General features: G+C 45.3%; 1 protein-coding gene and 1 long non-coding RNA gene across 2 annotated transcripts in view; one reads left to right on the forward strand and one right to left on the reverse strand.

Annotated features, from left to right (window-relative positions):
• Nucleotides 1-714: 714 nt before the first annotated feature.
• Nucleotides 715-26399, forward strand: part of DNAJC11 (DnaJ heat shock protein family (Hsp40) member C11) — a 74440-nt gene continuing 48755 nt past the window's right edge. Inside the window, exons 1-3 of the mRNA XM_031934766.1 lie at nt 715-928; nt 22930-23059; nt 26113-26186. Of these exons, the coding sequence (XP_031790626.1) occupies nt 857-928; nt 22930-23059; nt 26113-26186 (276 nt within the window). The 5' untranslated portion in view covers nt 715-856. The remainder of the gene's footprint in view (nt 929-22929; nt 23060-26112; nt 26187-26399) is intronic.
• The window catches only part of LOC111544622, a 24896-nt gene continuing 13672 nt past the window's right edge, over nt 15176-26399 (reverse strand). The window contains exons 3-5 of the long non-coding RNA XR_002732222.3: nt 23540-23639; nt 19687-20028; nt 15176-15412 (exon numbers count right to left, since the gene is read on the reverse strand). This is a non-coding gene — a long non-coding RNA (uncharacterized LOC111544622). The remainder of the gene's footprint in view (nt 15413-19686; nt 20029-23539; nt 23640-26399) is intronic.

The following is a 26399-nucleotide window of genomic DNA, read 5'->3' on the forward strand; positions in this document are numbered from 1 at the left end:
AAATAACTAAAACAAGGAGGCCTGTTCTGGGCAGGAAGGCTTCTGGATGGCCAAGAGAAAAGACAATGGAGGTAGGAACAAATCTCATTTTGGGGATATTTGGGATCCGGATGTGCCCTGCACTGGGGGCACCTTGCGCTTCTTCCAGGAGTTTGGGGGCAGTGGGGTAACAGGTGGTGTCACCGGGGTTTGTCTCCCAGAGGATGACAACCTCCTAGAGCTGACTTCAAAGTTTCCCTTTCTAGGCAGGACGCGGTGGCTCATTCCTGTAATTCCAGCACTTTGGGAGGATCACCTGAGGTCAGGAGTCCGAGACCAGCCTGGCCAACATGGTGAAACCCTGTCTCTACCAAAAATACAAAAAAAGTAACTGGACGTGGTGGCGGGCGCCTGCAGTCGCAGCTACTCGGGAGGCTGAGGCAGGAGAATCGCTTGAACCCGGGAGGTGGAGGTTTCAGTGAGCCGAGATCGCGCTACTGCACTCCAGTCTGGGCGACAGAGTGAGACTCCGTCTCAAAAAAAAAAAAAAAAAGCAAAGTTTCTCTTTCTAGTCTAGGGAGTCCTGGTGGCTGGATCTCAGGCCCCCGAGGATCCAGCCACGCCGCGTGCCACGCGTCCATTGGGGGCACGAGAAGAGACCCGCCTGGTCACCCAGCCAGGGCTGCCTCGGCGCCGCGTCCCGCCCTACGCCGCGCGGGGGCGCAAAGCGCAGGCGCACTCCTGTCGGGCGCGGACGGCTCCGGGCCGCCAGGGGCCGCTGTGGCGCAGCCGGGCTGGCCCGCACTGTCCCTGCCGCGGATCACTGGCCCCTCTTGAGGACGGCCTTGCCGGTTCGGCGGGGTGAAAGGTTGCGAAGATGGCGACGGCCTTGAGCGAGGAGGAGCTGGACAATGAAGACTATTACTCGTTGCTGAACGTGCGCAGGGAGGTGAGGCCAGCGGCTGGACGCTCTGGGGGCTGAGGCCGAGCCCGGTCATTCGGGAGGGCCGGGCTGGCGGCGGCCGCCCACCCCCGCCACGGGAGGCTCGGGTCCGGCGGGGAGGCCGCGTGACCCCGGCGACGTGCGCGCCAGCCGGCCGACGGAGCCGTCCCCACTGCCCAGACTCTCCCACCGGGGGTGCGGGGTCCGGCCTCCCCCCCAGCTCCTAGAGGCCAGTGCGTCGCGTGCACTGTGTCCGGGCAGGGCCAGAGGTCTCCGAACCCACGAGAGGAAACAGGGTCCCCGAGGAGGCTACCGGGGTGGGGTTCGCAGTCCTCCGAGACCCCGTCCCGCGCTCAGCCCACATACCCATCCTGGCTGAGGGGCTGTGTCATCGCCCGCCGCCAGCAGGATGGGAAACTGAGTCTCACCCACCAAGGTCAAGGCCCCTAGGGAACGTCCTTACCTCTCTATCCGCCTTTTTTGGGAACTCCCTGCCTCTGAAGTGGGTCCAGCCTCAGAGGCACGCGTCTCGTGCCCTCTTTCATTCCTCTGGACCCGCTTTCCTGAAATTTAAGGCAGAGCCTCTGGGATACAGACCCTCGGCTGGGAGGCTGCAGATTAGGAAGAAGCTCTGGGCCAGAAAAGAAGTGGTGCCGTAACAACACCTTTAACATTCACACCAAGCACTTGTACCCTGTCTCCTCAACGAATAAAAGAGAACAGAAGAGAGTCTCACGTAGTCTGGCAGTAGTAGGGCCCCACTACACCTCCTTCCTTGATGACTAGTCTGGAGTTGAGATAGGTTTGAAGGGCGAGAAGGCTTCCGGGGTCAGGTCAATTGGTTTCTCTAAGCCGGTAGGTCCAGATTTTTCAGCCCTGCCAGAGAATTTTTAATTCCATCTCTCAGGTTTTCCAGTGGTAATGAAAGCTAACCAAGTTTGGCTATGCCAATCAAAGCGGGTTCAGTGTGTGTTGTCAGTAAATATTGGTCTCTGTGGTGTTAATAATACTAACTTGGCCGGGAGTGGTGGCTCACGCCTGTAATCCCAGCACTTTGGGAGGCCGAGGCGGGCGGATCACGAGGTCAAGAGATCGAGACCATCCTGGTAACACGGTGAAACCCTGTCTCTACTAAAAATACAAAAAATTGGCCGGGCGTGGTGGCGGGCGCCTGTAGTCCCAGCTACTCGGAAGGCTGAGGCAGGGGAATGGCCTGAACCCGGGAGGCGGAGCTTGCAGTGAGCCGAGATTGCCCACTGCACTCCAGTCTGGGAGACACAGGGAGACTCAAAAAAAAATAAAATAAAATAATACTAACTTACCTTGTGTGGGACCGCTATGCTGAATGAATTTTGTACTGTTATCTCATTTAATTCTGAGGATAGTCCTTTGATTTACACTTGAGGAAACCAAGGCATAGAGAGATTAAGTAGTGTGTCTAAAGTCACACTACTAGAAAATACAAGAGCCTGAACTCAACCCAGGCAGTCTGACTCTGAAGCCCAGCTTGTGAGCTCCGTGCTATTCTGTCACTTTACCTTACCAGTCTTTGGATTACAAAGCTGCTAGTTCTGGTACTGTATCCTTGAGTGTCACGCGCATCCATGTGAAGAGACCACCAAACAGGCTTTGTGTGAGCAATAAAGCTTTTTAAGTCCGAAAAGAGAGTCAGCAAAGTGGTGGGATTATCATTAGTTCTTATAGGTTTAGGATAGGCGGTGGAGTTAGGAGCAATTTTTTGTGGGCAGGGGGTGGATCTTACAAAGCACATTCTCAAGGGTGGGGAGAATATTAGAGTACCCTCTTCACAAAGTACATTATCACAAGGGCTGGGAGCCTGTATTGTCATAAGGCCAGTTGATCAGTTAGGGTGGGGCAGGAACAAATCACCGTGGTGGAATGTCTTCAGCTAAGGCAGGACCTGGCTGTTTTCACTTCTTTTGTGGCTCTTCAGTTGCTTCAGGCCATCTGCATGGATACCTGCAGGTCATAGGGGATATGATGGCTTAGCTTGGACTCAGAGGCTAGACACTGAGCACCGCATGTAAGAATCCCTCAAATGTATGGGCCACTGTACTGTGAGAATGTCCAGTGAAATATCTTTGGAAATTGCAGATTTTGTTAGGTTGCCATAGGGCACCTGGGGGTTCTTGTTCTCATTAATCAACACTTTGGGCTAATCACTTCTTTTTTTTCTTTTCTTTCTGTTTTATTTTTTTATTTATTTATTTTTTTTAAGTTCTGGGTTACACATGCAGAATGTGCAGGTTTGTTACATAGGTACACATGTGCCATGGTGGTTTGCTGCACCCATCAACCCGTCATCTAGGTTTTAATGGGCTCATCACTTCTTTAGCCTTCAGTTTCTTTCCCTTTAAATGAAGATGTCTGGCTAGTTATTCTTTTTTTCCAGTTTTTAGCAGTCAAGCAATAAATGAAACCAGCCTTTCTGAAATCATGCGTACTTAGTCTGGGATGTCAGTAATTGAGCAGCCATTTATCAGGCGTACTGAACCTTAGGCAGCTGCAGATGATCAAGCAGGTCTAGAATAATAGTTTTAGCCGGAGTGCTAGGTAAACATTTTGTCAAAGGTGTACCTTGAAACTGCTGAAATGGTAGGGCCTGTCATTGTTTTTGGACTTACGGATGGGAGCCAAAGAAATTTTGTTTGGTTTTTTGTTTGTTTGTTTGTTTAGAGACAAGGTCTCACTCTGTTGCCCAGGCTGAAGTGCAGAGGTGGATCGTGGTGCACTGCAACCTCGACTTCCCCGGGCTCAGGTGCTCCCACCTCAGCCTTGCTAGTAGCTAGGACCACAGGCACATGCCACTATGCCCAGCTAATTTTTGTATCTTTTGTAGAGACAGGGTCTCTCTTTGTTGCCCAGGTTGGTCTCCTGAGCTCAAGCCATCCTCCCATCTCTGCCTCCCAAAGTGCCGGAATTACAGGCATGAACCACCATGCCTGGCTAGGCCTGTCGCTGTTATTAGACTTAAGGATGAAGTATATATACATATATGTGTGTGTATGTATATATACGTATATATATTTTTATATAAATAAATATATATATATCTATATAAAATATATATATATATAATATATATATATTTTTTTAGACTTTACCCAGGCTGGATTGCAGTGGCGTAGTCATGGCTCACAGCAGCCTCCACGTTCCCCAGCTCAGGTGATCCTCCTACCTCAGTCACCAGAGTGGTTGGTATTACAGGCACACACCACCACACTCGGCTGATTTTTGTAGTTTTTGTAGAGACAGGGTCTCACCGTGTTGCCGCGGCTGGTCTCAAACTCCTGAGCTCAAGCAGTCCGCCCATCTCAGCCGCCCAAAGTGCTGGGATTAAAGGCATGAGCCACTGCACCCAGCCAAGAAATATTTCTTTAAAAAATTTTGTTGGCCAGGCGCGGTGGCTCAAGCCTGTAATCCCAGCACTTTGGGAGGCCGAGACGGGCGGATCACGAGGTCAGGAGATCGAGACCATCCTGGCTAACATGGTGAAACCCCGTCTCTACTAACAATACAAAAAACTAGCCAGGCAAGGTGGCGGGCGCCTGTAGTCCCAGCTACTCGGGAGGCTGAGGCAGGAGAATGGCGTAAACCTGGGAGGCGGAGCTTGCAGTGAGCTGAGATCCGGCCACTGCACTCCAGCCTGCATGACAGAGCGAGACTCCGTCTCAAAAAAATAAAAAAATAAAAAATTTTGTTTTACTTCTCCCAGTGAGTGAAGGCACTTTCCATATTTATGGCTATATGGCTATAGGTTAAATCCATATGAAACATGCCCCTTTGCAGAAGACACTTTTGTTGTCTTTGTCAGCAAACTTGGTGTTAAATATCATACTCAGGTGTGGTGTGCTGGTTTTCTGTCCTGGAATTCCACTAGAAGCTCTGAATGTAATATCTGGACTTGATGTTTACTGGAATTTATTGTGTGAAATCAAACATGAAGTTGAAATAACGTGATTTAGTTGGAAAAAATCAGGGTAATCTTAATTCTTACATGTGTGGTTGGAAGAATATCTTAATACCTGTTTGTCTGTTTGCTGTCAGTTCTAGAGTAGTTGCCATTTAAGTATAGCTGTGAGAGGCAAGGCCCTCTTCCCACTTCACAGTACCTTCAAAAGAGTGTCTTCAAAACTCTCAATGTTCAGTAGAGTTCAGAGACTTTTCTTTAGAAATCTCAAATGGAAACAACTCCAGACAAAACCAGGGAATCCTACTTTAAAATTATAAGCATAATAGAAGTATATAATTGGATTAATACAGAAATGTCAAAAATCAGCTGAAGAATCTCCCTCTCCAGGTTTTTAAACTTTAAAATATCCCTTTAAATTTGTATTCTAGAGCAGAGATCCTCAGCCCCCTGGCCATGGACCAGTACTGGTCTGTGACTTGTTAGGAACTGGGCCGCACAGCAGGAGGTGAGCAGTGGGCAAGCAAGCGGTTAGTGTCCAGCGGGTAGGCGTCACCACCTGAGCTCTGCCTGTCAGATTGGTGGTGGCATTAGGTTCTCATAGGAGCACAAACCCTTTTGGGAACTGCACATGTGAGGGATCTAGGTTACGTGCTCCATAGGAGAATCTAATGCCTGATGATCCCACGTGGAACAGTTTCATTCCACTCCCACTAGTCTGGAAAAATTATCTGTCAGTACCTGGTGTTAAAGGTTGGAGACCTCACTGTTGCTGCTGTTGGAGAGAGTGAAGCAGGCAGCTGGACAGGACCCCCAATCTCCTATTACAAGACCCCATGATCTTTAATGATTCTCCTTCTAGATTGCCTGTTTACAGAGCAGGGCCATCATCTGTCGTGCCTGCCTCACAGTGATAAATTTATCATTACCTGGGCGCACCAAAACCAGACTGGTTTTCTGGTTTAGTGTTAGATGCATCATCGGGTGCCTAAAATCTGACTTCTCTGAGATTTCCAGGATGATTTTTGCAAAATGTATTTGGAGAAAGGATTCCTTAACTATAAATCAGGGTTAAATTTACCTGATCCTTTAATTAGGAACTTAATTGACACATTTCAAACCTAATTTATTCCCAAGACAAATGGCTACAGTTCTTTGTCAATGTCTTTGAAAGAATTTCATTTTTGCAGTGTTTATAACCTGTTTGAAGATCTCTGGTCCCAATTGTTTTAACCTTAAGGAGCCACCCTTCTTTTCAAGTTTTAAACACTTTCGGAAAAAACACAGTTAAGTAAAAAATGAAGTTGTTGATAAATAAAAAAGTTTTTTCTTGCAGTCCATGTATGGAGGTCAGTGTTCTGGGATCTTCATCCTTCCAGAACAGCCATGAAACCAGAAGTACAAAAGTATCACCTACCAGTAAAAAGTTTATCCCAAGCCCCTGCATTTTCTTTCCTTCTCTGGTACAGGGTAGATCATTATTTTCACAATTTTGGGTTGTCTGGGTTTCTTTGGCTGCAGGTTACAGCCACAGAGTAAGGCCCACTCGTTGAGTTTGAACTGCAGACTGAGAGAAAGGGCTAGAAAAGTAGAGGAAGGTCCCCTGGTCACTCTCAAGATTGTCCTAGGGTCAAAGTCACCCACAAAGAAGGAGGCAGCAGACCCTCCTATCAGGACCGTTGACTCAGCCATCTGCAGAAATTGACGTGTAAAAGGCTCAACTGTGCCAATTTGAGCCACTCAAATCCCTAAAGCGGTGAGGCGGTATGTGTTTACGCATTCATTGCTTTCTTATCAAACCTCATGATGGGCAGTTAATTTTATCTTAATAAGAGAAATAAAGATGGCTCTGAAAAGGTCAATTCCTTCATTTTCCATCTACTACATTATGTTAAAGTTTGATATTTATAATGACTCCAGTTAAATGTTTGCCTTGGGCACATAGAGTTAAGCCTCAGTTGTCCAAAAACAACTTACCCAGATGTCCGCATTCCGTAGTGTGTTCTGTAAGCCAAGAGGCTGAGGAGCAAAAATTTCAGCCCGTGCTGCCTGCCTCTTGTGTGACCTTCAACACGTCATTTAACCTCAGCCTCTACTTACCTGCAGGATGGAGGCACCAGTACTTATTAGTTAACAATGGGATAGAGGGAGGCCACCATGTAGGGCTTTGCAGCCGGAGTCCAGTATTCAAATCCCATTTTACTCTTCTGGAAGTTTTGTGCTTCAAGGCTAGTAGTTTAACCTTTCTGCTTCTCAATTTCTGTCTTTTTGAGATGGAGTCTCACACTGCCACCCAGGCTGGAGTGCAATGGCACGATCTCGGCTCACTGCAACCTCCACCTCCTGGATTCACACAGTTCTCCTGCCTCAGCCTCCCGAGTAGCTGGGATTACAGGCACACATCACCACACCCAGCTTATTTTTTGTTTTTTTAGTAGAGGTAGGGTTTCACTATGTCGGACAGACTGGTCTCAAACTCCTGACCTCATGATCCACATGCCTCGGCCTCCCAAAATGCTGGGATTACAGGCGTGAGCCACTGCGCCTGGCCGTCAATTTCTTTAATGTTGAAATGTAGGTAACAGGTAATAATGTCTTATGCACTTACTGTAGACCAGGATGACCTGTGTGGTATGTGTATTGCCAGGTGCTGAGGATGTATATAAAGTGCCTGGCATAATTAGGTGTTTTGTTAATACTTACTGTTGTTATTTCTTGAATTTTGATAAGTTTGAAGTTTTGCTTATTTTAAAAAAAGACATAAGGATTGGGGGGTGGCTCACACCTGTAATTCCAGCACCTTAGGAGGCTAAGGCAGGAGGATAGCTTGAGGCCAGGAGTTTGAGACCAGTCTGGGTGACATAACATAGCGAGACCCCATCGTTAATTAAAAAAATATTTTTTTGAGATGGAGTCTCACTGTGTCGCCCAGGCTGGAGCGCAGTGGCGCAATCTTGGCTCATTGCAAGCTCCGCCGCCTGGGTTCACGCCATTCTCCTGCCTCAGCCTCCCGAGTAGCTGGGACTACAGGTGCCCACTACCACACCCGGCTAATTTTTTATTTTGTCTTTTTAGTAGAGACGGGGTTTCACTGTGTTAGCCAGCATGGTCTCGATCTCCTGACCTTGTGATCTGCCCACCTCGGCCTCCCATAGTGCTGGGATTACAGGCATGAGCCACCGTGCCCAGCCAAAAAAAAATTTTTTTAACTAGCCGGGCATGGTGGCGTGCACTGTAACCTGTAGTCTAGCCTAAGGTGGGAGTGCAACCGAAAAGCAGGTCAGTTGTTCACAGCATGCAGAGTCCAGTTAACAAGATTGAGACCGCATACAAAGCCAGTGAATTTACTCTGGAGCCAGCTTGAGCAAGGGGCACGATGTCCTGCCATACCGCTTCACTTTTGGAGCAGAAAGCGGGCACTTTTATAAGGTACAGGAGACAATGAGCAAGGGCAGGGGTCCCCCTGCTGTCTGGGTACTTTATCCACCTGGCAGTGGAGTTGGCACCTTCCTGGGCAGAAATAAGTAAAAGTGGCCATGGGGACATGATTTGGTCTGCAGATCCACTGTCGAGATCTGTCTTGGAGCACATAGTTAGATGAATTTGCCCCATAGAGGATGTCTGGTGAGGGGGAGGGGAAAAGTTATATTTGCATTTCTAAAGGGCTAAGTAGGAAACAGGGTACAGGGGAAAGGGGGAGAGGAGAAAATAATTAAACTATTTCTTAGAAAAATGGGGCCGGGCATGGTGGCTCACGCCTGCAATCCCAGCACTTTGGGAGACCGAGGCCGGCGGATCACTTGAGGTCAGGAGTTCAAGACCTGCCTGGCCAGCATGGTGAAACCCCATCTCTACTAAAAATACAAAACTTAGCCGGACTTGATGGCAGGCGCCTGTAATCCTAGTTACTCAGGAGGCTGAGGCAGGAGAATCTCTGCTGGGAGGTGGAGGTTGCAGTGAGCAGAGATCGCGCCACTGCGTTCCAGCCTGAGCAACAGAATGAGACTCCGTCTCAAAAAAAAGGATTATGGGAGTACTTGGTTACAGGAGGGTTGCTTGAACCCAGAAGTCTGGGGCAGCAGTGAGCTACAGTCACACCACCGCACTGTAGGCTGGGCAGGAGAGCAAAACTCTGTCTATAAAAAGCAAGACTCTGTCTATAAAAATAATAAATAAAAGTCCAAGCATGGTGGCTCATGCCTGTAATCCCAGCACTTTGGGAGGCCGAGGCGGGCTGATCACAAGGTCAGGAGTTCGAGACCAGCCTGGGCAACATGGTGAAACCCCATCTCTACTAAAAATACAAAAATTAGCCAGGTGTGGTGACGGGCGCCTGTAATCCCAGCTACTCGGGAGGCTGAAGCAGGAGAATTGCTTGAACCCAGGAGACGAAGTTGGCAGTGAACCAAGATCACACCACTGCACTCCAGCCTGGGTGACAGAGTGAGAATCCATGTAAAAAATAATAATAATAATGATAAATAAATAAAATTTTAAAATGTAAAAGACATACGTGTTCGTAAAAAGCCTTGGTATGCTTCATCCTGGCTAAGGATGAACTTTGCTGTCCACTTGTAATATTACTAAAAATTACAGTGCTAGAATGTATGCTAAGCATTAGTTTATGAAATTCCTGAGGCTGATCATGGTGGCTCATGCCTGTAATCCCAGCACTTTGGGAGGCGGAGGCGGGCGGATCACCTGAGGTCAGGAGTTTGAGACCAGCCTGGTCAACATGGCGAAACCCCATCTCCACTAAAAATACAAAAAAAAAAAAAATTAGCCGGACAGAGTGGTGCTCACCTGTAATCCCAGCTACTTGGGAGGCTGAGACAGGAGAATTAATTGAACCCAGGAAGTGGAGGTTGCAGTGAGCCAAGATTGTGCCACTGTACTCCAGCCTGGGCGACAGAGCAAGACTATCAAAAAAAAAAGAGGCTGGGCACGGTGGCTCACACCTGTAATCCCAGCACTTTGGGAGGCTGAGGCGGGCAGATCACCTGAGGTCAGGAGTTTGAGACCAGCCTGTCCAACATGGAGAAACCCCATCTCTACTAAAAATACAAAAATTAGCCAGGTGTGGTGGCAAATGCCTGTAATCTCAGCTACTCAGGAGGCTGAGGCAGGAGATTCACTTGAACCCGGAGGCAGAGGCTGCAGTGAGCTGAAGTTGTGCCACCGCACTCCATCCTGGGCAACAAGAGCAAAACCCTGTCTCAAAAAAAAGAAAAGAAAAATTCCTGAAGCTTTTTTACTTTCTTTTCAAAACACTGGGTTTGTTCTGTTTAAAAGACAGTGATCTCTCTGAACTTGGGCTTCCTGGAAAGTTGACATGGGGGTAGGGAGCTTTCCTGGAAGTTGGGGCTAAGCATGGGAGTAGGTTGTGGGCTCAAGGATAACCTTTTTGGGGTGTTTGGGGTAAAGGTAGGATAGTTGTGAGCCAAGCAGAGAGGAGGCAGAGCTGGGGGCAGGGGTGGGCTCAAGAGGGTGCTGGGGACGTGGAGTTTAGAGAAGCTGCCTGTGTGCAGGGAGGGAGCGGTTGAGGATGCCCCACTACTTCCAATGTCATCTCATAATGTGACTGGCAAACATGAGGTTACATTTTACAGTGTGTTTCCTTAATGGCCTATAAGCCTATTTTCTGCTTTGGGCATTTCAAACAATTGTTTCTTGAAATGTTAATGCTCTAATTTTGCATTATCTACCAAAACACCTCTTTTATTTTCTTTCTTAAAGAGAATTCAATGGAAAACTTTTGTATTCGCTGTGAATTTAGTAATAAAACAATGGAAAATAGGGGACATGAGAGCAACATGCTTTACTTGGCTGTGGAATTTGTGTCTGCTTTTTATTCACCTTTCATTTTAATTTTACTTATTTACACCTTACCTTGTTTAAGAAAGGATGTAAGACAACAGATGAATAAATAAAATAGCATATATTTTTTAAAAGAGACACACATTTCTTAAAAAGAAGACAACTGAGAACATTGCTGCTTTATTACCACTGTTAATGGCACACGCCTGGTACAGGTTGCACTCGGTGGAAGGAGCTTGCAGCTTGGAGTGGAACCTCCTTGGAGGTGAAAATCTGACAGCTGGATTCCAGTTTGGCTCATGGACTGTTGGAATCACTTCTGCATGTTTTGAGTGTACAGCGTACCCTCCTAGTTGACAGGAGCCAGAAAATTCTTCAGCAGTAAAATGCCAAGCCAATAGAAATCAACCACAAGAAGTCTGCATGAATAGGCAGGGTATAACAGATGAACACGGACGAGAGAAGGTATAAGATCAGGCTTTTAGGGAGAAATAAGCCAATTTCTTACTGTTAAGATAGGATCTGAGCCATCAATTTTGGTGCAACTCTGGAGCTTGTTTCTAGAGACTGGGGCCTTTTTATTTTCTATTCGTCTCAAGGGCAACAAATAAATATATGAACATGATCAGGAAGAGTAATGAAAACCCAGTTGTGCCATGGTAGCAAAAGATTTCCGAAGCCCTTGGAATGACCTCTGATTGGGAGTCAGGATGTTTGCTCCTTTGGCCCATTTGTTCTTGAATTCTGTGATTGTAGCCGAGGTGTGTGCTGCAGGATTTGATTCCTCCTCTGCCCTATACACCTTGCAGCAGGTGATGTGCTTCCTGCCTTTGTTTTTTGTTTGTTTTTTGTTTTTTGTTTGTATTTGGAATTCTGTTGTTACCCATTGTGTTAATCTTTTTTTTCAAATTTATATTGCCATCCAGGAGGTATTGTGTTCTGTGAGTTTCGTAAGTTTTTTCCTTAACTCTGGGTTAAGTAGAACTCACTTAAGTTTCAAAAATTATTCCTATTTGTAGAAACTTTTTAGAATTATTTCATCAGTCTCTCTGTTCAGCTTTTCTGACTCATTTGTGATTTGATTATTTATCTACTAAGCTCTTTCCAAAGTGAAACTTAAAATGGCTGTAGGAGCCAAACTTCCAAAATCAATGTAGGTCAAGCTGACCTCTGTCCTCAACAAATATGTGATAGAATTCAGGGTTTGTTTTTTTTTTTTTTGAATTGGAGTCTAGCTCTGTCGCCCAGACTGGAGTGCAGTGGCACGATCTCGGCTCACAGCAAGCTCCACCTCCTGGTTTCGCACCATTCTCCTGCCTCAGCCTCCTGAGTTAGCTGGGACTACAGGCGCCCGCCACCTCGCCCGGCTAATTTTTTGTATTTTTAGTAGAGACGGGGGTTTCACCGTGTTAACCAGGATGGTCTTGATCTCCTGACCTCGTGATAAGCCCTCCTCGGCCTCCCAAAGTGCTGGGATTACAGGCGTGAGCCGCCACGCCCAGGCAATTCAGGGGTTTTAAGTGAAGGACAGCTGAAATCACCTAGCCCACCCCTTGCGTGTTTAAACATCAAGGAGCGTTCGTTGGTGATGATCTGAATGTCCAGGGACAGCGGTGGAGCTTCAAAAGGGGTCATTGTGAAGATAGCACAGCCGCAGGAGTCAGATCCAAGTTTGAATTTTTAGCAGGTTTTGTGGGGGCAAATTACCTAACCTGTCTGAGCCCGTTCATGCATAAAATCCAGACAGTTTTACTGTCGTAGAGCTTTTGTGGGAATGAAGTGGGAGCGCATGGAAATGCTTGACATAGCAGTGGACATATGCCTGTAACATGAATGCCGTGTATTTCTCTTAGTGTCATGAGCATAGCCATTAATAAGGAAGGCTCTTATTGGTTAGTATATAATTTGGTTGATCCTTGATCTGGTGTGTGTGTGTGTGTGTGTGTGTGTGTATATATATATATATAGTAAATGCCTCTTCCCTCTCTGTGTTGCCTTTCACTTTCATGAACTGAAGTTTGGTTTGAGAGGCTACACATTATTAACTTCTAACCATCCTTCAGGTTAGAGGTCCATAACCAAATAAACTCCTCCTCCATCTTCAACAAGTCACTTGATCTTTCCAGTCCTTGGGATTTTTATCTGTAAAATGGGAGTCTGATACCAACTTCAAGACATTTTGAGTATCAAAGTATTGGCCGGGCGTGGTGGCTCATGCCTGTAATCCCAGCACTTTGGGAGGCCAAGGTGGGCGGATCACGAGGTCAGGAGATCGAGACCATCCTGGCTAACACAGTGAAACCCCGTCTCTACTAAAAATACAAAAAAATTATCTGGGCTTGGTAACGGGCCCCTGTAGTCCCAGCTACGTGGGAGTCTGAGTCAGGACAATGACGTGAACCCAGGAGGCAGAGCTTGCAGTGAGCCGGGATTGTGCCACTGCACTCCAGCCTGGGCAACAGAGTGAGACTCCATCTAAAAAAAAAAAAGTATTAAGTGAGGAAATAGTGGAATTATTTTGTTAGCTGTAAATCTGTATAAATACATTTGTGACACTACTGACAAGTCTTTGAAGCTCTGTGATGCTTCTCGGTCCTTTTTCACCTTGCCAGTTGCACATTCTGTGTCCTTACATAGCCCTTTGTCCAGGTTCAGTCCTCACCTCCTTGGATTTTTTTTTTTTTTTGAGATGGAGTTTCGCTCTTTTTGCCCAGGCTGGAGTGCAATGGTGCGATCTCGGCTCACCGCAGCCTCCGCCTCCTGGGTTCAAGCGATTCTCCTGCCTCAGCCTCCCGAGTAGCATGCGCCACCATGCCTGGCTGGGTTTTTTTTGTATTTTTACCAGAGACAGGGTTTCTCCATGTTGGTCAGGCTGGTCTGGAACTCCCAACCTCAGGTGATCCGCTCGCCTTAGCCTCCCAAAATGCTGGGATTACAGGCAGAGCCCCCGCGCCCAGCCAGCTCTTCTTTAAGTCTCTTGCTTCACCCCTGCATCTCTATCTGCCTTCTGGACATCACGCCACCTACGTGTTCAAATTCACCTCTGCCCCAAGCCTGACTACCTCCCGATTTCTTCCTAACCCATGTTCGAGCCAAAACCCTGGAATGCTCGTTGATTCTTCTCCATTTCACATTCAGTAACTGTCCCTTAGATCCATGAATCCTCTAGAACTTCAGCAGACTCTGATCCGTCATTTCTGTTTCAGCTTCCAGGCTGCTGGTCACACAACCTCAGCCTTGAATTTCTGCTGCTGTTTCCTTTAGATCTCTCTGGATTTGTTTTTTGTTTGTTTGTTTCAGTCAAGCTGTACCAAATTAATCTTAACAAATAATACTGGTCACATTATTTCTCTACCCAGAAACCTTGTATGACTTCCTCTTATTTCTTGGGTCAGGGTCAAACTCCTTGGCTCCATTTTTAAAGCCTTGTATAAATTAGATGTTTTGTGTATTTTCTGGCTACTTTGTGGTGATGTTCTGCCCTCTTCCACTGCAGAGGAAGCACCGTGTGGTCGGCGGCCGTGGCTGTCTGAGTCACCGTTACATCCTCTGCACAGTGCCAGGCACATAATGCTAGTCAGCAAATATTTGCTGAATAAATTGAGCAGACAGATGGGTGTCCAAATTAGTTTCTTACCTACTTCCTGCCTTCTTATGCCCCTTTACGCCTCTGCCGGTTTGGTCAGTGTTCTGTGTTTCTGTCCCCAACACCGGCCTGTTTCCTCAGGGTGTTATTGTCCCCTGAGATGCCACAGCCCATCTTGGATACCCAAAGCAAATCAGAGTCCACCTTTGTGTTCTCACTGGGGTTCTCACTACCTCCGTGAAGTTTTCTTTGCATTCTGACTCCTGTGAACTTATTTCTGCATCATTAATGTTAGCATTCCTGTTTTATATTGTTTAGGTAAATCCATGTTCACATGGAGTTTTTTGGGGCATGGAGAATAGGAAATAGACAGGGATCTATGTGTAATTTCTTTGAGCTACGGACAATATCGTATTTCTTTTGTGCCCCAGTGTTTTCTAAAGCCAGTTGACATTCAGTAAACTTACTCTTGGAAGTGATAAGTATTTGTTAACGACATACTCACCTTGTCTATTGGTATTCTTGAGGAACATATTGCAATTTTCGCCATCAAATTATTCTAGAGGAACTTATTATTGGAAGGAATTTATTTGTTGTTAATTTGGTAAATCTACCGCAGGCACAAGAGGAAGAGAGCAAATTCAAACATGTGCCCATATGCTCAGGCTCCAGAGTAAGTCAAGGCCTACGGAGACTCAGCCCAGCACTGAATAGCATGCCAGAAGCTGAAACGACGGCTTTTCCCTTGCTGGGCTTGTCCTTCATTCATCTCGCAGATATTGATTATCTTCCTCTTATGTTTCTTGTTGTGGTGGGAAAAGGTTACTTGATCGTCTTTTGCACTACCACCACTAATGATATTTGTAGAAGAAAATAAGTTTCAGATGGATCAGACATATTTTTGTATGGGGTTTGGTTGTTGTTGGTTTTTTTTTTTTTTTTTGTCAATTAAATGGAGCTGCATTTTTACAGGAGATACAGGTTAGTCTCACATTAAATCTGTTCTACTTGCAACGTTCCTGTGGAGATCAGTCAGACAGAATGAGTTACTCCAGTCTACACAGTGCTCGATGTTGTAGGATGATTCCAAATGCATCCTTGGGGTTTATTTCTGTTTGAGGATGAATCCCATGTTTCCAGACTTTCCGCAGATATTCTACATGTAAATGAAAATGAAAGGAGGTGGGGTTGAGCCAGAAAAATACCATCAGAATATGGTGGAGCTGGGAATGAGAGGGACTGCATTGTGTAAAGCCTCAGGCTATATGGTTGGAACCTTTACAAAATGAAATAGGGAATTTTTTTTTTTTATCAAGTCCAGTTACGTGGTTGCTTTTTAATGCCTGATAAGTAAGTGGCTTGGTTTCTTAGTATAATCAGTATCTACTAAATGACACCAAATAATATGTGACACCCTTTCTCTCCATAGAACAGATCTTACTCAGCACAAAGCACCCATGCTGTCTTGGTGTTAATTAGCTGTGAAATCTGCTTTTTCTTTTAAAGTGTATAAGCGGCTGGGCGCAGTGGCTCAAGCCTGTAATCCCAGCACTTTGGGAGGCCGAGACAGGCGGATCACGAGGTCAGGAGATCGAGACCATCCTGGCTAACACGGTGAAACCCCGTTTCTACTAAAAAAAATACAAAAAAAACTAGCCAGGTGAGGTGGCGGGCGCCTGTAGTCCCAGCTACTCGGGAGGCTGAGGCAGGAGAATGGCGTAAACCCGGGAGGCGGAGCTTGCAGTGAGCTGAGATCCGGCCACTGCACTCCAGCCTGGGCGACAGAGCAAGACTCCGTCTCAAAAAAAAAAAAAAAAAAAAAGTGTATAAGCACCATCATTAAAAAAAAAAACTGCAGGTTTTTATGAGCTAATGCAGTTTCTTTCCATCAGATTATTGTGGAACATATGGACAGTAATGAATCTTCAATTGTGGTAATCAGGCAAACTTGCCAAAATCCAGTAGAATATAGAATATAGTTTGTGGAGCCTTGGTTGGTAAAATTTAGTAATACAGATACATCGCCTGGAAGTTTGAGTTTGAAAATACAGGCTAAAGCAACAAAAAACCTGGTGGCTTTGGTATTCCCAAAGTGAGTATAAGTATGAAGTATTATTGAGTTATTTGCATGCTCTATTCAGTCTTCGAAGTATCAAATTCAATATCATCATCATGGTAAGTATAAGTACAGCTCACCCAACGTGGTTTTGCTTGCCCAGCACATGGGAGGACTGCACTTGCTAGTGTCCTTGTGGTTGAGCAAGACCGTGGGACTAGTTCTAGGCAGTGATGTCAGTGGAAGTGAGGTGTGTCACTTCTAGGCCCAAGCATTTAAATGCCAGTGTAAGCCAGAGAGCCTGCTCTCCCCTCTGCCTTGGTGATTGGCACATATGACTGCTGTGTCATCCTGGGACCTGTCAACCTGGGACCTGAAGACATTGCCAAACCGTACTAGCTGACCTCAGATGGACATGTAAAGTGAAAGAGAAATAAACCATTGAAATTTTTGGATTGTTTGTTACTGCAGTATCATCTAGCCCAGCAGTTATCAGGCTTTTTGGTGTTAGGATTCCTTTACATTCTTAAATTATTGAGGATCCCAAAGAGCTTTTGTTTATGTGAATTATAGCTATTGTTATTTAGTTAGAAATTTAAAACTGAGTAATTGCTAAAATATTGTAAAACAAGACACAAATACAAATGTATTTCAATAGAAGCACAAGGAAAGCGTTTTAAGGATTTGAAATGACCGTATTGGACAGTAATGAGGTTACAGATACACAGACATCACAGCAGGTACAACCAACGATAGTGGGCACAGTCAAGGAACTGAGAACTAATTGAGTTAATCTCAAAAACTCTTGTATTTATACCCTGTATTTAATTAAACTCTTGTGTTTATACCAACCTTAGAAATTTCTAGAAAACATAAGACATGTACACACTTTCCATTAAACATCAGAACAATGATATTGTAACTAAAAGTTCTCTGAAAGGGAATTTGGAAAAAAGAGATTTTACTCCAGTGAATACTTTGCAAACCAGGGAAACCCAGCCTCCAGTATAAAACAAAGGTGGGTTCCAGAGAATGAAAAGAAAACTCAGGTTTTATAGCCAAAGTTCCTGCCTGGGTTCCCAATCAGGTCCATTTATGTAAGTGAAGGATTGAAACTTGCTTAGTTCTGAACGATTGATACGGGTGAGCCCTGATTGGCTGGGCGGATGATCTCTGATTGATTGAGGTGGGTGAGCTCCAAAGATAAAAAGATGTGGATTTTGGAAAACTCTGTGCGACCCCTAGTCAGCAAAAGGCCACCTGACTCTATTTTAAATGTAGGTATCTCAGGATCCATCTCAAAGGACTGCCTCTTTTAGGCTCACGTTTGTTCCCAATATCATCACACGTCCTGTAACCTCAAGATTCCACTGTACACTCAAGAAAGGATGAGAGTGAACAAGGCAAATAACAGCTTCGTGTTATTAGAAAAATAGTTTTGACTTTGTGGATCCCTGAAGGGTCTCAGAGATTCCTGGGATGCCCCAGACCACACTTTGAGAACCACTGATCTAGCCTGTCCTAACCAAATGCAGTCATGGTACAGACATACTATCCAGACATGTTTTAGCTTATTTTGCCTTAGCCTCCTGAGGGGAGCTAGAAGTACACCTGGATAAATTTTTTTTTTTTTTTTTTTAAGATGGAGTCTCGCTCTGTCGCCCAGGCTAGAGTGCAGTGGCGCAATCTCAGCTCACTGCAACCTCCCAGGTTCAAGCGATTCTCTGGCCTCAGCCTCCCAAGTAGCTGAGATTACAGGCACTCACCACCACACCCAGTGAATTTTGATATTTTTAGTAGAGACGGGGTTTTACCGTGTTGGTCAGGCTGGCCTCGATCTCCTGACCTTGTGATCCACTCACCTCGGCCTCCCAAAATGCTGGGATTACAGGTGTGAGCCACCACACCCGGGCCACACCTGGATAATTTTTTAAAATTTTTTTGTGGAGACAGGATCTCACTATGTTGCCCAAGCTGGTCTTGAACTCCTGGCCTCAAGCGATCCTCCCACCTTGGCATACCAAAGTGCTGGGATTACTGTACTGGTATGAGCCATTGCACCCAGCCCTGTTATTGATTTCTGACTTCATCCTCTTGTGGTAGGAGAAGATATTTTGTATGGTGTCGGTCTTTAAAGTCTATTGAGACTTAATTTGGGGCCTAACATATAGTCTATCCAGAAAATATAACCAGGTGATTGGGATGATGAAAGTTTATAGACTTAAAGTATGATACATTTCTTAATTTTATTAGAGAATTTTAGGATAAGAATGTACCTTTAGGTATCATTCTTAATGATATCTCATTGCATTTTGAAATGATAACAGTATTTCTGTGGTAGTGAAAGAGGTTCTCATTTATGAAATATCGAACCAGTGACCTTAGCTATTCACTTGTGATGAAAGGACCAATCTAACCTTTCATTGAGTGTGATATTTATTAAAAATGAAGCATCTTATTTCCATTACTTAATCAATAGCATATTAAGCCATTTATTAATAAGATTAAAGAATGTCTTGCGGAGGCCGGGCGCGGTGGCTCAAGCCTGTAATCCCAGCACTTTGGGAGGCCGAGACGGGTGGATCACGAGGTCAGGAGATCGAGATCCTGGCCTACACGGTGAAACCCCGTCTCTATATAAAAAATACAAAAAACTAGCCGGGCGAGATGGCGGGCGCCTGTAGTCCCAGCTACTCGGGAGGCTGAGGCAGGAGAATGGCGGGAACCCGGGAGGCGGAGCTTGCGGTGAGCTGAGATCTGGCCACTGCACTCCAGCCTGGGCCACAGAGCGAGACTCCGTATCAAAAAAAAAAAAAAAAAAAAAAAAAAAAAAAGAATGTCTTGCGGAGTAGATCTTCTGCTGTCTTGCCATCTAGTTTAATTTTAATAACCAGGAAATAGCAGTCTAACTGGGAGTCAGTCAAATCTGTCTAATACAGTACTTGTAACTTTTATGAGATACAGGAAAGGACAATTAAAATTTGCAGAAAGAAAATAATTTGTGACTGGGCGCAGTGACTCATGCCTGTAACCCCAGCACTTTGGGAGGCCGAGGTGGGTGGATCACCTGAGGTCAGGAGTTCAACACCAGCCTGGCCAACACAATGAAATCCTGTCTCTATTAAAAATACAAACAATTAACTGGGCATGGTGATGGGTACCTGTAGTCCCAGCTACTTGGGAGGCTGAGGCAGGAGAATTACTTGAACCCAGGAGGCAGAGACTGCAGTGAGCCGAGATCACACCACGGCACTCTAGCCTGGGTGACAGAGTGAAACTCCATCTCAAAAAAAAAGAAAAAAAGAAAAGAATTTGTAATGGCCATGTGGGAAAAAAAAAAAGCCCCTTTTACATCATCACATAAGTAAACTTACCTGGAAAAGATTATTTTCCCATGATTTATGTTCGAAACACCAGGGTTGGTGCAGGTGGTGTATTGATAAGTGTAGCAGGAAATGCATTTAAAGTCGGGAGGAAAACAAAACACTAGAGCAAGAAGAAGAAGAAGGAGAAAATGCAGAGATGGAAATACGGAGGCCCACCTCTTCCAGGGGGCCTTGTATTTTTATAGAAATAGAATATACATACAGAAAAGTGGTCATCTCCTGAGTATACGGCACAGTGAATTTTCACAAGCAGGACTACTTCCTGAATTACTGTTTCCGTTATCCATGCACCAGGGCGGTGCCCTCCGAATTGTTCCAGTTTCAGTTCTCCTGTTGCCAAAAAGATACCACAGCTGAATTGTGATGATGGTAATAACGAAAGTGGTTATGGTCCTAGTATGAGCTGGACATTTTTTTTTTTTTTTTTTGAGACGGAGTCTCGCTCTGTCGCCCAGGCTGGAGTGCAGTGGCCGGATATCAGCTCACTGCAAGCTCTGCCTCCTGGGTTTACACCATTCTCCTGCCTCAGCCTCCCGAGTAGCTGAGACTACAGGTGCCCGCCACCTCCCCCAGCTAGTTTTTTGTATTTTTAGTAGAGACAGGGTTTCACCGTGTTAGCCAGGATGGTCTCGATCTCCTGACCTCGTGATCCACCCATCTCGGCCTCCCAAAGTGCTGGGATTACAGGCTTGAGCCACCGCGCCCGGCCAGAGCTGGACATTGTTAAGCACTCGTGCTTGTATTATCTCAATTACGCCTCACAAAGACTCAGAAAGAGGCACTATTGTCCACAGTTTGCAGATGCGGAAATGGAAAGGAGCTTAAAGGAGCTGTAATTCCTCAGTTTTTGCTGTGTGTTGGGCACTGTGTGAAGAACTTCATAGTCACTGTCTGGTTTCATTCTCACACCGTCCCTGCAAGGGTTGTCATCTTTTATGAAGGAGAAGACTAAAGGCCAGAAATCTCACTTGTCATGGTCACAGAGCTTGGAAGTGACAGATCCTGCATCCAGACATGGGCCGTTTGACTGCCACACCTGCATTCTCAACCAGCAGAATGGAAGGTTGTGTTGCCCCAGAGCGAACCACATGGTTGTGGCTGGAAGACAGGCAGCCAGCCCCTGTTTGATAGTGCACCAAAGGGAAGATGGGAGAAAGAGATTTGCCGTAGGATGGGGTCTCACCAATTCTCAGAGGCCAGGAGCTGCTCATTCAGCAAGATCCTTGACCCTATTCTGACAGAGCACTTCATGGAACCCTCAAGGAGCTCCCGGTTTAAAATAGCGTGCGGCAGAGTTGCCTCTCTCCAAACCAGCCGGATGCTCTCTGTGGCCTGCTTTAAAGGGCAAGCTGAATGGCTCGGGTCTAGCTAGTTTTTTTCCCCCTCTGTCACCCAGGCTGGAGTACAGCGGTGCAATCATACTCACTGCAACCTCAACCTCCGCAGGCTCAGGTGATCCTCCCACCTCAGCCTTCCAGGTAGGACCACAGGCAAGCACCTCCACGCCCAGCTAATTTTTGTATTTTTGGTAGATGTGGGGTTTCGCCATGTTGCCCAGTCTAGTCTTGAACTTGTGGGCTCAAGCAATCTGCCCACCTCCGCCTCCCAAAGTGCTAGGTCTACATGTGTGAACCACTGCGTCCGGCCTTGTTTTTTTTCTGGATAGCAGAATCCAGTAAAGTTAGAGCCAGAAGGCTCCTGGAGGTCACCCACGCCATCACCTACTCCGCAGACGAAGCTGGCCTGAGCCTGGTCCAGGGCTGAGGAGCAGAACCCAGGCCCCAGCACTGCTGCCCCCTCAGCATGGATGGGCCAATGTCCTCTACGTGTCTTTCCAATCACATTTGTTGTCTTTCTCTTGGAGTCCTTCAGAATTCCTTGTTTAAAACCCCTGGTAAACTCACACAAATGCCCTGGCTTTCTAGCATCTGAATAAATTAATCCTGTAGAAAATATTTCGATTCCGGGCCAAAAATTCATACTAAAATACAGTAAAATTGTACTTTTTTTTTTTTCTGGTGAAGAAGCTCATTAGTCCTGGGACTGAAAGATATTGAAAAATTGTGGAAGTAACAGAGCATACAAGTCATCTTTTTGTTTGTTTGTTTTTGGTAATTATGTCCCAGGACTATGTCTCTGTGACCTCTTTCTTTGAGGATCTGTGTTCCAGGCCCTCATCCTGGAGCACTGTCAATCCTCACATCCCCTCCTGGGACCTGGACCTGTTCTGTTCAGTTGGCAGATTTTGGGAGCCCCTCTAGCATGTTGTCAGTGACCCAGAAATGTGCTTCAGTTGTCAAAATGGTGGGGATATGTCCCCAAATCAAGTGTTCTTTAACTGATATACCAAAGGGTAGAGCTGCCCATCCAGTACCACCCCTGATAGGCCAAAATAGCCTCTAGAATCAAACATAACACTTCCCAAAAGCAGACCTGAGGGGCCAGCCACATAGCCCGTTCAGTGTCCCAGGGCTTCTGAGGGGTCCCGTCTAGAGACCCTCTTGGTGACTGTGAGGCAGGCCACAGTGAATGCAGGTTTGCCTGTTAGCACCCGCCCCCCACTGTGGTTAAAGCACACCAGAACCCGTCTGCCTTGTGCCGCCCCTTCAGATGTCCGTCCTGCGCAGGAGAACTGGAGAGTTGATGCCTTTTGGTTTTTAGGGAGGTCTGGCGGTTTTGGGAAGGGTTGGTTACTACAGGTTAGGGAAGCATTTCTGCCTCTGAATGTGCTGCCTTCTGGAATTAGAGGTTGCATTCGAGTGCATGTGGGCCCTACAAGTTTGTCTTTGAATTTCAAGGATTCATGTTCGTTACGTCATTAAATTGATGTCATTTCTGTCTAATGGTATATAGCTTTTCTTTGCCTGAACCTGTTCTGTTGAGAGTGCCTTGGCATGATTTACTTCAAATAAGTTAAAGAGTTAGCAGGTCTCTGACATTTTGGTTTCAGCTCAGAGCACACTGAGCCATTCCAGAGACACAAATGTTCATTCATCAGATAGCAGCACTTCCCAGCAAAACCCAGTCACTATTGATGTATGTAATTGATCGCTTTATTAACTGGCAAAAAGAAGCTTTGTTGAGGTAATAAACCTAACTTCATTACATCCTGTATGTCGAGAGCAAACACATTGGGACGTGGCTGATGGGTTCCCATTTCAAGGCTGATTCTGATAATGATAATGTTTAAGTAGCATTGATTGTTCTCTAATTGAATTTTTCTTTCTTTAGGCCTCTTCTGAAGAGCTGAAAGCTGCCTACCGGAGGCTGTGTATGCTCTACCATCCAGACAAGCACAGAGACCCAGAGCTCAAGTCACAGGCGGAACGACTGTTTAACCTTGTTCACCAGGCTTATGAAGGTCAGTGGAGGGCTGGACTTTGTAGAAACATCCTGGTAGCAGATATTCGATTTTTAGGAGATGTGATTTATAGAGGATAGAAAAAGAGAGTCCTTAGAGGTATATAGAAGAGGTGGTTAGTTTAGTACTTTTTACTGACAGGGTCCTTTGAAAGAGTAGTATTTTGCTTTGGAGATCAATACGTGTCCAGTAAGTAGAAAATGAGAGGCCAGGTGCAGTAATAGACAGAGTCTCGATTGCAAGGGAATACTCAAGTTTTAAATCGTTTACCAGGTTTCTTCTAAAGGGAACTCTTATAGGTAAAGGCTGATCGTCACAGGGAAGGTTTCTTTGTTCTCTTTTTGGTTAGAAGATACAAGGACATTTTTTCATCCAAAAGTGATTTTATTGGTTCTGAAGCATTCAGTTATCAGTTCCAATAAAAGAACGAAAACCATGTTATAGGAAATAGAAGCAAGCGATTCACATTTTTATACTTACATCTTACGTATGTCAGAAAGAACATTCTGTGATATATTTGTTTATAAAATATTGAAGTCACTACTGGATACAGAGCTTCTGTTTGGGATGGCAAAAAGTTCTGGAAATAAGAGAGTGATGATGGTTAGATAACATTGTAAATGTACTTAATGCTATTGATTGTATACTTTAAAATGGTTAAAGTGGTAAATTTTATATGTATATTTTACCACCATTTTTAAAATTTAAATTTAAAAAAATGTTAAATCACTGTTATATACATCAAGTATAATAAGTTATTTGTTCCAGAACCATTTGGTGATTGGCTCCTTAGACCAGAAATTAGATACTGTGTTTCTTTATAAAATCATAAAGTCATCTCACTGTATACATAATGTTAAGCTTGTAGTGTATTTCACTTTAGAGTTTTTCCAAAAAGTTAGATTTTAATGGCCAATGAAAATCAGGCTGCAGTGTGTGATAAATGTGTAATCAGTGTAGTGTCATTACCAAATTTAACTCTATTCAGATCACTTGCACGGCGATTGTGAAGAGTAGCCTGTTCTTTTTATTGTATTCTGTTATCTAAATGGGTGCATTAATTTTACTGTTGTCTAAATGAGCCACATAGTTTGCTTGTATTGTGTTGGGGACCTGGGGAAGAGTTAACAGAAAAACCCTACCAGTGCTAGTGAAAATGCCACAACAGCAGACCTGGCCTCCTGTTTAGCCCAAAAGGAGACTCAGGTGAAATAGTGAATGAATAATTCCTTATTAAATGCTGGAGAGGAACACAAGTTTGGCTCCTGTGTTTTCCAGGGGCCAGCATTTCCTCCTTTCCCATTAGATTTGATTAGGCATAGGATCATTTATGTAGTTTTTAAATTAGGCCTACAAATGTGTGGGAACTCTCAGGGGAGAAGAGACCCAAAGGTCTTGGCAGACATTGGTGAAGTAGAGGGGGAGGAGAATGACCATTGGCCTTGCTGACGTTTGAGTTCAGTTGGAATATCGTTTGAACAGCTCTCACCCTTAACTGAGAAATCCTTTTCTGATGTACTTTGGGTGATGTGGCCAACAACATGGTAAGAGGTGTTTTTGTCTTTTAAAATTATTTACAAATAAAGAGGAGAGGTGCACAAAAGAAATGTAGCCTATCTTTGGAGTTAATAGAACTCTATAGAGTAAGTAACAAATCAGCTTTTTCTACTATCCGAACCTGTTTCTACTTTTTTAGCAAGCTTCTTTAGAAACTGGAACCCACTCTTTCTTTTTTTTTTTTTTTTTTTTTTGAGACGGAGTCTCGCTCTATGGCCCAGGCTGGAGTGCAGTGGCCGGATCTCAGCTCACTGCAAGCTCCGCCTCCCAGGTTCATGCCATTCTCCTGCCTCAGCCTCCCGAGTAGTTGGAACTACAGGCATCCGCCACCTCGCCCGGCTAGTTTTTTTTGTATTCTTTTAGTAGAGACGGGGTTTCACCGTGTTAGCCAGGATGGTCTCGATCTCCTGACCTCGTGATCCGCCCGTCTCAGCCTCCCAAAGTGCTGGGATTACAGGCTTGAGCCACCGCGCCCGGCCTAGAACCCACTCTTTCAAGTCAGTGTACTTTTATACACCGTGGAGGAAATTTACCAAATTATTTTTATTTTTTTTATTTTTTTTGAGACGGAGTCTCGCTCTGTCGCCCGGGCTGGAGTGCAGTGGCCAGATCTCAGCTCACTGTAAGCTCCGCCTCCCGGGTTTACGCCATTCTCCCGCCTCAGCCTCCCGAGTAGCTGGGACTACAGGTGCCAGCCACCTCGTCCAGCTAGCTTTTTGTATTTTTTAGTAGAGACGGGGTTTCAACCGTGTTAGCCAGGATGGTCTCGAACTCCTGACCTCGTGATCCACCCGTCTCGGCCTCCCAAAGTGCTGGGATTACAGGCTTGAGCCACCGCGCCCGGCCAACCAAATTATTTTTAAAACAACTTTCATGTCCTTTCGCAATGCAGGAGCCAGTGTCACTTCCTGCATGGTACACCTTGTACCTGTACCTTCCAATCAAGAGTAGCTTGGACACTGGGAAAATGTGACTTTTCTCATTTATAGCCACCTTTAAACATATCCTAAATTAGTTGGGTGCAGTGACTCACACCTGTAATCCCAACACTTTGCAAGGCCAAGGCAAGAGAATCATTTGAGACCAGGAATTCAAGATCAGCCTAGGCAACATAGTGAGACACCATCTCTACAAAAAATAAATTAGCCAGGCCTGTGTGCACACACCTGTAATCCCAGCTGCTTGGGAAGCTGGAGCAGGAGGATTAGTTAAGCCCAGGAATTCAAGGCTGCAGTGAGCTATATGATCTTACCACTGCACTTCAGCCAGGACAACAGAGAAGGACCATGTCAGTCAGTAAGTCAATAAACAAATTCTAGGTTGAATCAAAAAAGCAGTTAGGTGGAAAGATGCATAGAAAATGAAAGGGGTCTCTAGGAAGATTGTGATCAGACAGGGAGAACAGGAGATGGGCTTACCTAATGACATCAGTGTTCTCAGAAAGGACTGAAGGTGAATTTTATATTTTATAAACATGTTTAATTTTTAATTTGCAGTGCTTAGTGACCCCCAAACCAGGGCCATCTATGATATATATGGGAAGAGAGGACTGGAAATGGAAGGATGGGAGGTAAGAGAAACTGCGTCTGATGTCCCAGAAAAGTCATTAAACAGCTACAAAACATCTCCCCAAAACCCTGCAATCCGTAATAATGTCTTTGGGAATATTTGAAGACATTAGAACCCCCTTCCTTGCCCTGTATTTTAGTTTTAGAGGTTGAGTTCCGGACTTGACTTTGCCACCACTTTGTTTCTTTTTTTTTTTCTTTTTTTTTTTTTTTTT

The sequence above is a fragment of the Piliocolobus tephrosceles genome, chromosome 1 (genome assembly GCF_002776525.5).
Source record: "Piliocolobus tephrosceles isolate RC106 chromosome 1, ASM277652v3, whole genome shotgun sequence".
NCBI classification, from domain to species: Eukaryota; Metazoa; Chordata; class Mammalia; order Primates; family Cercopithecidae; genus Piliocolobus; species Piliocolobus tephrosceles.